This window comes from Atta colombica, unplaced genomic scaffold, assembly GCF_001594045.1.
Source record: "Atta colombica isolate Treedump-2 unplaced genomic scaffold, Acol1.0 scaffold293, whole genome shotgun sequence".
Classification (NCBI taxonomy): Eukaryota; Metazoa; Arthropoda; class Insecta; order Hymenoptera; family Formicidae; genus Atta; species Atta colombica.
The window spans coordinates 156718-170590 of NW_017259396.1; the positions used below are offsets into that span (position 1 = coordinate 156718).

The following is a 13873-nucleotide window of genomic DNA, read 5'->3' on the forward strand; positions in this document are numbered from 1 at the left end:
CCCCCCCCCCCCCGCCCATCCTCTCACTCTCCTGCTCGCCGCCCCCCTCCTCCACGCGCCTATCACGCGCTCGGACGACTTCGACTGCCTTCGATTGCTCTCGACCGCGAGAGCAGGGCCGTCTAGAGCGTGCGGTTAGGCCTAACGTATCAATCGCGCGAGTCAGCCGGGAATTTTTCCGGTATTATTAAAATTGCATTACGGATCGCTCGCGCACTTTCAGTTACTTACATACGCGATTTCTCGCCGTGGCTTTGTCGGTGGGGATATAAAATGTATTATATGCAGAATCGGCAAAGACGGATGTTATGATTATCCCTCGCACGTCTCGTCGAAAGTTGCGAGTCGCTCGAAGAGAATCGGCGAATAAAGAGCTTGAAAACGCATGCATCTCTATCCTTGAATGCTTTCACGAATAATGCAGATTCGCTCGCATCAAGGATGTCCCTCTTCGCTCGCTCGTCCTAAAGGCCGCATCAGACTACGGCGGGTTAATGACTACAATTGATGGTTGCTTCTATTTCGGCCAATCATAATGGGCTCGGTGCATCGTCATTGGCTAAAATAGAACAGAGCAACCGTCAATTGTAGACTGCTTTCTTTATAGGGATGCGTTCCACTTAACGCGTTCGCAACGCTCGCGAGGATTTCATCCTTCTTGTTATTAAATATTAAACAAGGATGAGATGCGAGCGTTGCGAAATGCTCTGAGGAGACACAAGGTGCATTCCCTCATCCTTGATGCTCATCTCATCTTTGCTTACGGTTTATCAAATATTAAACAAGGACAAATAATGCTCGTGAGCATCAAGTAAAACGCCTCCATAATCGATACAAGTGTCATTTTATCTGTTATTCATTGTCAAGAAAGATAAAACAATGCTTGTGTCGACTGTTGCTCATTTCTATAAATGTAGATTAAGAATGCAATCCATTTTGCGCTTAAAGCGTTTGTAATCATTTGTTTAATATTTCATAGACAAGGATGAACTTACAGCTTACTAAGTTTACAACATATGAGTGTGAAAACGGAAATCCAACGTATATCCAACTTTAATTTCGATTCAACTCGCTCTCTTCTTTTTCTAATTCCCAGAATTAGAAAAAGATGAGTTAATTGAACCAAGATTAAAATTAAATTACATTGGGAGAAGCGGGCATGTGTCTCAAAAAGGAAAGCAACTGTAATCGGCAACTTGTAGTCTGATACGGGCTTAAGGTGGCCGACGCCACAGCCGTGGGTGGTTCGCGCACCGCTTCTTCCCTCCCCGAGCCCGAGCCTTCCTTCTCTTCGCCTCGCCACGCCGCTCTTATGGCCGGTGCGCTTCGCGCGCTCGTTCGGCCGTCTCGCGAGGAATTTCTAAAAATCAATATACGCGTGCGAGGAGGAGACGAGAGAAGGGGCTATGAAGCAAAAAAAAAAGAAAGAAAAAACATATTCGATATCCCGTTCGCCCCGGCGCTCTTCTCCTTTCCCCTGCTTTTTTTCCTGGATACGTCTATCCCGGCTTTCCTTTCGTTTCTCTTCTTTTTCCCATTATCCTTCTGCGAAGCGAATTGCGCGTAATCTATCCCTGTCCTTTTTCTCTCTCTTTCTCTCTCCCTCTCTCTTGCTCGCTCGTTCTTTCGCGAAACGATGTTGCGAATAGGCAATAGAGAAGGAGAGATCGGTTTCAAGGAAGAGAACTCGTCTCGGATGAAGCCGGAGGAGAGAGGATTCGCGCGCCAAGCTAGGCTAGGTTCGGTAAAAGCGCGGGAGAGTTTATTTTCTCAGAAGCGCCGCCGCTATACTTGGTATAGTTTCTGCCGGCAGTACCGGCGTTGGCCTCCCGAATAAATTTCATTGAGAATCGTCCGCTCGCATGCGAGTCCGGACTGCGGGAGTCAATCCTTCCCTCCTTCGTCTTTCCGTCTCCTTCTCCCACCTCCCTCCCCCCCCCCCTGCGTCGCAGACGCGATGCACGTCGGGCACGCGGGTGGCAATTAAACAGGTTAACGACATTTCGGTTATGTTCGGCTGAACAATGTAATTCGCTCCTCGGCCTCGATTTAATTGGAGGGAATCGCGTCCCGTGAGAAGAGATCGGGCTCGATCGCACGAAAATCGGGGATCGCGTTAACGGAATTTGGATCATAATAGATCCTTTTTCTTATTTATCATCGAATATCAATTTATTCATTGACGTAGTCAAGAGATTCCCTTAAATCTTAAAGAACAAAGTAATTAAAACCTCTTAAACGGATTATGCTTAATGAGTATTCATGAGAAATTAACTGGAAGAGGATTTAAATGAAAGTTATAGAAAATTTTCTAAGAATCCAAAATACAGTTCGAAGAATCAATTTACTATTAAAAAAAAAATGAAGTGAATTGATAAATTAAATATATATGATTTTACGATTTACCTGTAAATAATTAATTAAAAATAATCTAAAATAAATTCAATAATCCACTACTCGATTACCATCCCTTCTCCCTTAAGATTCGAAAATCTCAACTTTAAGGATCATACACAAAATAACTGTATAAGCATAGCATAAGACTGTTGGATCAATGAACATCTTATGCCAATCAATATGGCGTCTTTTTGTCGGATCGTCATTGGTCTAGCGTTCTTATCCTATGCTTATGCAGCTTATGTCATTTTGTGTGTGATGGCCCTAACTTGGCTCCTCCCTCTCTGAGTAAAATTCTGTCTACGCCCTCTGTCTCGAGAAAAAATTCTGGTTGAAAATGAACGAAAAAAAATTCTGTCACATGACACATCAATCAGAATTCTGGTTTTCTTAATCAGAATATAATAGATTCAATCAGAAAATTATGATTCGTCTATTTTCAACTAGAATTGTAATTAATGCAACCGGACTTTTTTTTTCAGTGTGTGTACATGTACGTCGTCTTTTCATTATAGAATTATTTTGCGACGGGGCTGTATACTTACTCTCGAGAATTACTCCAGCATTGAAAGCAGAAGTGGCTAGTTAAGCCTCAACAGCGTAAGCGGATAACGCGACGTTGTTCCACGCGATTAATTTCAAGTGAACCACAAGCAGGGATTTAAATTCAAGGTTGAGCGTCACATTGGAGTATCGAAAACTTAGCAATTGCAAACTTCAGAGGCACGTTCTTGTTTGACGAATTTCATGTCGTTCTCGTCTTATTATTAGTTACGGACGTGATTCTAATTTCATTTCTAAACGTCGCGTCGTCGCATCGCTTAATGACAAGTCCGACGTCTTTCGTTGAGCATGATTATGATCTAGAAACAGAATCGCGCCAGGAAGAGTTAATCGATCAAGACTGCAATCGCAGGAGCACTCGGGCCAGGGAGAGATATCGCGGCCGGATTCTGTTCGATTGTTCGATTCGCGTATGCTTTCTCCTTTCTACTTCGGACCCGATGTTCTTTTTGCAGGCACACGTTTAGAAGCGATACATTGCTCGATCATTTACGAGAGTAGAAACTCTGGGGCCTTATTCTTGAAAAATATCATATACGGAAATGCTAGGGAAATCTATAATATACATAACGTATATTTATACTTTGTTGTATATTTTCGTATGCGATATTTTTCGAGAATATAGTTCTGTAAACGGCTTTTCGAGGATCGACGGATTTTTTTTACTCGTTTTTTTTGTTTTCCCAGTAAATAAAATGTAATGATAAAAAATAGCTTCGACATGAGGATCAATACTAATCAAATTACCACATGAAAATAAAGTAGAATTCCAGGTCACTTTAATAAAATTGTATGAAATTGCTCGAGATAAAAATTATTAATGATAAAATTCTATTCTTTTTTCGCACTAATTATAATTGTAATTATATGTAAGTTTAATAATCTTTTGTATATATATTTGTATATATGTTTGTATATATGTGTGTATGTGTGTGTGTGTGTGTGCGCGCGTAGGTGTGTGTATCTGCAGTTTAAATATATCTACTTCCTGAAAATGTTCTCAAATAATTCACACAAGAATGCTACCTAATAAAGAACTGTAGTGTAAAAAAAAATTTATTTCAATGCTGCAAATTTGTTCAATTCTTCAAAGGTTAAGAAACTCAACAAGAAATTCCAGTTTAATGTATCTTCCTTCGTTTCTTAGGAAAAAGAGAAATATCCGTTTTCTCTCTTATCAATGACACTGCCTTAGAAGGATGACGAACGAAAAATAAACATGGACGATGCGGTTTCTACGGATCACATCATAGAAGCCGCGATCGAACGCGATATCGAAAGGGAAATTTTATCTACTTCATCCCTTGGCATACTTTCCCAAACGTTTACCTTGTAACAAACATTGGACTGACATCCAATGATTATTCCGATAGTATTGGTTGAAGCATGAGATTAAAATAGACAATGCCGCGCGAAAACAGCTTCTTTCTTCGAAGGGCACATTTTGGAGACGGACGGATTTTCTTTTTGGACTCTCGAACAAAAGCTGATTTTAAGCGACAATTGAAACCGGTAATATGCAAATTAATTAAAATTAAAATTTCGATTATAAGAATGCGAAAGCAATCTCTATATATATTAGTAACAGGAAGTGCATTTTCGCGTACTCGTAACATCGAAAAATTAACTCGATGGAATATACCGTACTTCATTTCCTGGTTTCGAGACCCGGCCGAGAGTCGCAAAGATAGTGTATGTCTTACGGTCGATCGTTAGCGCAGATGCGGCGGGATTGAGTTATGGGCACCGCACTCTCACGGCCGTAAACTCACGTCGACATGATTAAAGGTACGGCACTACTTAGCAAAGAGCGTATATTCTAAGGAGGCTTTCATTCCGCAAGGGAGTGCCGATAATGAAGTGTACGTGCAGTTGGGAGCATATAATATATGGTAATTTAACGCATATGTAATATATACATCATACAATACAGCACCCTAACCACAAGTACTCGCCCGTGAGTTTATATGAGTAATTGTCTGAGGGTCTATTTTTTTATTGATAAACTTAACCAAGCTGCACAGTAAAAATTAGCCGAAGCGTTAGTGTCATGTGCGTTCAGGAGACTGAGGGTGAGAAAGAAATATATATATATATGTGTGTGTGTGTGTGTGTGTGTGTGTAATGTATGTGTGTGTGTGTGTATAATGTATGTAATCGGCTGGACCAAATGTAACTTATCGCAGCCGCAGAATGACGGGTAGTGCCCCGAGTGACAAAGAAAAAAAAAATAGAAAAATTGGGGCTGACACCAAAATTTGTAGAATGGATTGTGTGTATTTATGTGTGGCGTAAGAAGGAAATGATAATAGCGATTCATCAGCGGCTCACAATCGCAACGAAAACTGCCCTGCAATCGGCAACGCCTCGTTTCGCCGCGCGCAGGAAAGGAAAAAGAAAAAAGATCGACAAGAGATCGATTTCCTGTGCCGCAACACAGAGCGCCGAACGTATATCACCAAGTCGCCAAGTCGAGTGGCACGCGGTGAAATAAAAAAAAATATATTTAAAAAAGAGAAGTATAGACGAGAGAACAAGAGATCGATTTCCTGTGCTGCACAGTCACCGTCGAGTTGCGTTCAGGAGCCTGTTTTATATTAAACGCCGCGATATAAATGTGCCGGCAAATTTGCCATGATATTTTCTTTTCCATGGGACCAGCATCGAAACCGGAATAATTTTGTCGAAACCATTTTGTCTCGATATTAGAAGCAAAAGAATCACTTTTTCGCATCTGAAATGTCGAGAATTGAACTCGAGGTTGCACCGATCTTGGAATTCGCAGAGTGCAATAGCCGGCCAGTGCCGATCATGTGAGAATGTTTCGTTCGCGATAGATATATCGAAATACTAAGAAGGTGTATTAGTTATCGCGTAGTTATGTGGTAGCCTTGAAGGATCGAAACCGGTCTGATTTCGGAGAGTTCGGACTTGGATGCTACAAATCCTTGCGAATCAGTTTTAACAGCGATTTATAACCGCAGCGATTTAAAATTTCTTTTCAAAACTGGAAATTATAAAAAAATTACTAAGCTTTAATGAATTCTTCATTTTTCGCAGTTCTGAAACAAGCACACATCAGAGTAATCACGTAAATTTTATATTATACAATGAAAACACGATGGTTCTCTTCTTTCACCGTTTATATGGCACCGATTCTTTGAACTCACCGAAACTGCACCAGAGATTTCGATCGTCGATTGACGATATTAAAGATCCAAATCTTTTTCGCGATTTCACGGGGAAAAGCCGGTTCGTCATCGCGCAATGGCACCTACTTGCAATTCTCAGATGCTGCTGCTGCTCGAAGAGAGTGCTGGGAAGACAGTGCTTGCAAGAGAGGCGAAAAACAAGTAGAAGTAGTAGAAGAGAAAGAAGAAGAAAAAGAAGAAGAAATAGAGAAGAATATCGGCATTACCTGCACGCTAAACTCACCAGGGGCCCCTGCCGCTCGTGGGGAATCGGCCTGTGGTCCCGACCGGAAGCGCCCGGAAGTCGCGGTTGGTATCGTGGAGAACGCTCAGCCAATCCCGCGCCACCTCCTTTAGCGAGCGGGGGCTTGGGATTGGCTGCTACTCAGCCTCAAGGCCGCTGCTGATGCTTCTCCTTCTGCCCTTCTCCCAACAGGCCCCGAATGTGCGTTGTGCGCTACATGGCCGCGCGCGGGGCCCAGCGGAGAACAGCGATCGGGGTGGCGACTCCGCGATTCCGCCGCTCTGGAAAAATCCTGGCGCTTCGATCGGATTGTCGAATCGTCGAATGCCGCGGCGGCAAAGAAGCGGCGGAATTGCCGGAATTGTCTCTCACAACCCGATGGATGGAGGTTGCGTGACTTCCGTCGATCGACATCAAACGTCTCTATGTGAATATCCAGCGCATAATATAATATCTCGAGATTCTTCTGAATGTTCAGTAACATTTGGTTTTTCGCCTCGATTAAAATTTCAAAAATGTTTTGCACTTAAAATGAGACTAGTACGTATTTAGTTGAAGAGGGAGAAAACAAAGATGCTAAGTGTAAAAAATGCAAAGAATGCGAATAGGGTTGATATCGGCCGTTATCTATTGCTCCGTGAGAAACAAAGTTATATGACAATTGATCTGTTCTTTTCAGCTCAACTTCTTACATTTATGTTTCTCCTTTTCTGTCTAATATGGAGAGAAAAAGAGAAAAAAATGAATGATGCCAGAAATTGAGCCAAAAAGAACAGACCTAATTACTATTATAATGTTTTTACAATCTCATTACAATTTTCAAGCTTTTTTATTTAGACACATACAAATTTGTTTCATTCTTTTGATTTAATATTCTAAATTCGTATGGTATTGATGGATATTAAAAAAATTTGAACATTCAGAATTGCAATGATCGCTGGATACGAATGTGCTGCGTGGGACAATCAATGAACATTTAAAAATATCCATTGATTCTCCTGAGAGCCGCACGGGACGGCAATCTCGCAATAGGATGGGAAGAGAAGGATCTGCCATTCTACTGGCAATCTTTTTTTTTTCACGAATCCTTACTATCTATCATTTCGCGTGTCGATTTACGTGTCGACGATAACGACCGAGGATAGGCAAGTTGATCATTAATCTATGCCAAATTGGAGTACAGGTTGAAAAAAAAAAGATCTTATAATTTTGTCGCAATGTGTCCAATTAATATATTGATGAATAAATGATAGGCCAGATCACTTTCTCGATTCTGAAGAGTTCGCATAATTTTGCAAAAGGCGTCGTTTAACAATGCGTAAAGTGGGATCTCTGCATGAATGCGTCGGATGCACGTCGAAGTGCGTGGCACGAAACGGCGTGTTGCGTGAGACGGTCGTGGCGAAATTGAATTTTGATTTACCTATGAATTTCACAGGCAAGAGAACTCGGAGAATTTTATTTCGCTATATGCGTATCTCTGCAAAGTACTACGTGAAAGATGAAGAAAGATGAAAATAGAACGAACGTCGACATGCAACTACACTTTCGCGCATTCGAGTCCCGAGTTAAATGATCGGGTCAGTCGTTAAATTTAGCGTATGAAACGATACAAGTATGTGACGCGAGATGTTATATACGGGATATTCCGGAAACCGCGCATACTTCCTTCGCATCTTCCTGTTCAAGTCGCTCTTTCATATGTTTCATGAACTCTGATTTAAATTCTGACAAATACTGACTTTATCATAATCGTTTATATTCTTAGTCTCGATTTTGAACCGCGACGAAGCTGATGATTCTATAATCGCTGGTTCTATGACTATCGACTATACGATTTAATTTTCCGTGCACGTTGACCTGATAATGACGGATGCCTCGAAAGTATCCCGAAGCGACCGCAACAACCGTCTCGCTTCTTAACCAAGGAAGCGCGCGTCTTCGGGTACACCCCGTATAAGTGCATGTAACATACGGCAATTGGCCATGAGTGCGCACGATTCACGGACTGTCGACGACGGTCGGCCCTCTTGCAAAACGAAAGGGCGAGGGGGCTGGTGGTAGTCTCAATCTGGTAGTATTGTAGTAATAGTGGTGGTGGTGGTGGTGGTGGTGGTGGTGGTGGTGGTGGTGGTGGTGGTGGTAGCGGTGGTGGTCTGGTTCGAACCAGCCAGCGAGCTGAAAGAGCTGTTCCTAGATTCTCTCTCCGTCCACGACGACGGGTATAGGCAGTTCGTCGGGTTGCTTCTCTCCCTTCCTTACTTGGGCCGTGTGCGGGGGTGATTTTCGAGGAGACGAAATTCCAGCTTCCAACTGTTGCGCAAATAACGTGGCGCAAACGCAGCCTCGAAGGCGTGGCGATCGACAAAGGGCCCGGAAACGGCCGATAACGTGCCGTTTTCCATTCCCCCTCACCCCACCCTCTATCTCTGTCTGTCTCTCTCCCAATCTTTTTTTTCGCCGTCTCGTTACGCACCACCTGCGGAGTAGGAAGCAGCTTCGCCGTAGAACAAATGAGTAACGCGCCTCGCTCCAGTCGGGAACTCGCGGGACTCCCGGATACGCAATGAGGAAGAGGAGGGCGGCGACGACAGAGGCGGTGGTGGTCGCCTCCTCGATGTGCACGAACGTGTTCTGGAATTCGAAACACACAAGTTGTCTTATCATTTCTGCTGAGAGGAACATCGCTCGTTTCATCGCCTCATCGCTTTCTTCCTTTTTTTCTCTCTCTCTCTTTCTCTCTCTCTCACCGTCTCACGCGACATGCATACGCGTCTCTCTGTTCCTCCATTCTCTCACATACACATACACATACATGATACATGCACATTCTCTCTTTCTTTCTCGCTTACTATCGAGACTGCCCGACGCACTTCTCCGTGACGCACCGCGCAAGATAAAACGGACGCCCGCCTGTCGTCGTTTCTCTCTGTCTCCGTCGGACTGCCGGACGTGTTAGCCTAGAAATCGTCCCGCGCCGAGGCGATCAACCTCCTCGTCCTCTCCTCCTCCTCCTCGTCTTCATCGTCATCGCCGTCCGTCCTGGCACGATGCACCGCGCGATTGATCCCGTCTCGCCGCGCGTGAATTTATTGCTCCCTTTTCCCTTCCTTACACGCACGCACCGCACCGCACGCCCGCGCTGCCGCGAATATCGTGTATCGTGCCTCGACGAATTCGGCGAGGATTTCCAGACGCGACGCCTAAAACGCGGACAAGGCGATCGCGGTGACGAGCGAGGCCGCGCTTGATGCGTCCGCGTCTCGTGACGGACGACTCTCTTGACTCTCTTCGCGCGCCACTCAACGCGCGATACCACGGCGACGGCGACCAACGGCGACCAACGGCGACGGACGATAACGACGCGAGCGACCGAACGGGGAAGTGGGAACGTGGAACTAAGATCGACCTTGGCACCTTGACGCGGTACACTGTACACGTCGCCGGATTGCCGGAGGCAGGTGTCTGCGGGTGTCCCAAGGATCTCCTTCTCGAAACGCGCACGACTGTCGACGGAACACCGACCGCGAGTCGCGACTCTCCTCGCCATGGTAAGCGAGCGCGGCGTCGGTTCGGTGCTTTTTCCTTTTTTTTCCCCCTTTTTATTTTACTCTTTTTCCAATTCGCTCGCTCGCAGTGACGTACAAACTTGTGGTTGCGATCGTGAAATTTTTCTCTGTTCGGAACACGGCACAGTGTGCACGTCCGGGAATTCGACTCGCGAGGAGATGACGTGATCGCGGAGCACGGATCGGCGAAAAGACTCCACGAACCGTTCCTAACCTCAAAATGGCCGTTTCAGGATGTCGCCGCGTTCTCCGAGGACAGCTTCGATGTGAAGGAATGGATCAACCGGACGTTCAAATCCGCCGAAGCGCAGGAGAACAAAGACGTAAGTCGCACCATCCTCGGGCCACCATCCCCGATTTTGTCGATTTCTGTCCCCTGTCGAATCCAAATCACGCTCATCATCGCGACGCCCGTCGGCCACCGAACTGGCTTCCACCGCCAGCGACGATAGGTCGGTGACACCGATCAGTTCTTTTTAAAGACGGTCTCTTTTTTCACACCACCAAAGTTTTCGGCCCTTGCTGAACGATATATTTTTATAAGCTCGCGTATCTCACGCCCAAATTTATGTCACAACACCGTTGGATCATGTACCGACGGACAATAAACTTTTTTGTCCATTCTGCGTCACATACGGCGATGTTTTTTCGTTTTTAGAATAAATTCTTACGCGGATATAATTTTATCGTGTAATTTTGTCATTGAATTATAACATTATCTTTGGCAGTATTTTAATAGTTTTAATGTAAATTAAGCATTGTAAATTAAGCAGCTCATGTATTTCTAACATAATGAGAAGAAGCTAGCAACTAATTATATTTAACCAATTATATTTAACCAATTATAAGAAATATTTTAAAAGACATTTCAATCTCGTATTCTGTGTTATTAATTAATTATGAATTGTTTGATGATTTTATAAAAATATAAGCAACTATCTTTGAAAAAATTTGTGTCACGGCTGAGTATTCTTTGCAGGCTTTTGTTTCATCATTAGTGATGAAGTTGCAATTATATGTGCAACAAGTTAATGGTGCCTTAGAAGAGACTAGCCAATCGGTTCTCTCCAGCTTACCAAGAATTTTAAGAGACACTCAACTCCTGCAGCAAGAAACACTGGCACTAAGAGAAAAAATGATTGCTGTCAAGCAAGAGATTGCAAAGGTTGGTATACCTAATTTTTTAAAATATTTATCTTGATGGTAGTAATACCTTTAGAAAGCAATGAAACCTAGATCGAGAAAGACACGGCTTCTTCTATGGCAATGTTGGAGAAAATCGATAGGATAAAAACGGAATTACAAACTGCTAAGCAAGGATTACACGAAGCCGACAATTGGACAGTATTAGCGAATGATGTGGAAGAGGTATGAAAATTCCAATTGGTTTCTTCACATAGTTCGATATGATATACGATAATTTAATTATTTTGTTTCCTTTAATTTTAATATAACAGGTATTCGAGTCTGGCGATATAGAAGCTATATCTAATAAATTGTTCAGCATGCAGAAATCGCTAGCTATGCTTGCGAATGTTGTCGATTATGAGGATAAAAAGTTGCAGCTAGAAGGCTTGAAAAATCGCCTCGAGGCAATAGCTAGTCCACGATTGGTCCAAGCTTTTACTGCTGCCAATTTAGGTGAAATTTACAAGATCGAAATTAATTCATTTACCTTGCAAGATATGATATTAATGTCATATTTTGTTTAGAACAATCGAAAACTTACGTGGATATTTTTGGTAAGATGGAACGTCTGCCTCAGCTTCTCAAATACTATCACAATTGCTTGAAGGTCTCTTTAGGTCAAGAATGGAGACGCACTATTGAATTAGCACAAGATGAAAATGTTACCTATTGGCTACGCGTATATTATGACAAATTGTTATCCTCTTGGCATGAACAGGTATGCGTGATCTTTATCAGTTCAAAATATGATTATTGCTGCATTACGAATATTTTCTATAACTGTTTATATGTTAAAGGTGAAATGGTGCAATCAAGTCTTTCCTAATACTTCAATAGATATTCATGTCGAGGTTTACGCTGACCTTTTAAAAAGCCTCGATCCGAGTATTTCAGAATGTATAGAGGCGATTCTCAAACAACATTCGAATTCGGTGCAGTTGACCATTCTACACGAATTGAAACAGATGACAAAGTATTTTGCTACAAATCTTAACGGTGCTATCGAAACGTCTCTTCGCGGAAAATTGCAGAATGAAAAATTATTGTCACTAGCGCAAGCTGTATACGCACCTTACGTTCCTTACATTGCGAAATATAACACGTTCCAAACTGCACAGTTAGAACACCACCTACAGTTTTGGCATCATTCACATGATGATTTAAGCGATACTATCAACTCCCTTTCTCTTAGTATTTCGCGGATTATGGGCTATGCTAGTGACGCTAATAAGCAATGTAAGCTTTTTACAGAAGGTTGTGGATATCCCGGTTTACTGCAATCGTTAAATGTATGTTTATATTAAAGATTTTTCGCTTATGTCAATGCCATGGTTATAAAATGAATTTCTTATTAAGCTGAACATCTATGTTGTAGATTTTTTTCAACAAATACCTTGAGAAATATCAACAAGGTCTGAGACAACTTGAGAGAAAGAAAGTGAAACATGAAGATTGGAATTTATTCCAAATGTGTCTTACGTTGATGCAAAATATAGGTAAATATATAAATTTTAGCAATCAATTTTGTGTATGACATGAACGTGAAATTAATATAAAATGTTTAAATTGTATTACTGTACAGGTGATCTTTTGCATCAAGTTCAACAATTTGAAAAATCGCTCGTGATCGACATAACGGAAGCTAGTAATAAAATACAAAACACAAACGGTAGTGTTTTCTGTCAGTATAAAAAATTACTCTTAACTTCGACAGGATGCGCTGATCTAGAAAATCTTGTTGCATCTTTCCAAAGAGGTATGTATACGCGCGTAGTAATAATAATTATAATGTTACGAGAAAACAAATTATCTAATTTCTTGTTTTTTTTGCAGAGGATAAGACAATTCTCGATTCCATTATAAAATCTATTCAAAAACTGTGTACTGATTTACATCATATCACATACGAAGTCATTTTTGCGCCAATATTCTCTCAACTATTGTTGGTGCAAAAGGCACCGGCTTGGACATTGGAGGCTAATAAAATGTCCAATCTAAGTTCAGATTTACCCGATTATAGTTTCGCCCCTCAAGAATATATCACACAAGTCGGACAGTATTTAATGACGTTGCCACAGCACTTGGAACCATTTCTGTTGAGGGACAATCCAAGTTTAACGCAAGCGTTGAAGGCAGCGGATCCACAATATGTTCAAGGCTCAAGTGAATCTGGATTTACTAGTATTCTTTTGGACATTATTGCCCGAGGAACGTGTCAAATGTTCCAGGATCAAACCTTAGGCATCTGTCAATTGAATTCCGTTGCTTGCAAACAACTCGCAACTGATATTGGTAAAGATCTTTCATTATCTTTAACTTTATAATTTCTGAAGGAACTATGAAGGGATATAAATGAAAGTTATTGTGTATTGTAGATTATCTGGGCAATGTACTGGAGGAGCTCGGTCTGTGTTTATCGGAAAATCTTCAACACATGTCCTTACTGTTGAGATTACCATCCGAAGATTATCAGAACGGTAGCTCCGGATGTAATGCTCGTGTTGTAGCTGCAGTCAGACAAATGCGCAATATTACGTCTTCCGGCTGACACAGTCCGTGTCAAACTGGACACGATTTCACAATGTGAGAAATTTCGTTTACTATTCCATATTTTTAGTAAAACTAATGATTTCGCGCGCGATATTTGTACAACATATTTGCATATATTATTCTATAATTGTAAAAAAAATAAAATCATGTATAATATTATAATATATATA

At 42.1% G+C, this 13873-nt stretch overlaps 1 protein-coding gene across 1 annotated transcript; it reads left to right on the top strand.

Moving 5' to 3' along the window:
- Positions 1–9876: 9876 nt before the first annotated feature.
- Positions 9877–13794, top strand: LOC108690068 (conserved oligomeric Golgi complex subunit 7). The gene is made up of 11 exons (XM_018197161.1): positions 9877–9947; positions 10199–10288; positions 10945–11130; positions 11202–11333; positions 11423–11606; positions 11678–11871; positions 11951–12442; positions 12529–12649; positions 12736–12909; positions 12987–13445; positions 13529–13794. The coding sequence occupies exons 1-11, from the start codon at positions 9945–9947 to the stop codon at positions 13699–13701; spliced, it is 2208 nt and encodes a 735-aa protein (XP_018052650.1). The 5' UTR covers positions 9877–9944; the 3' UTR covers positions 13702–13794.
- Positions 13795–13873: the final 79 nt, after the last annotated feature.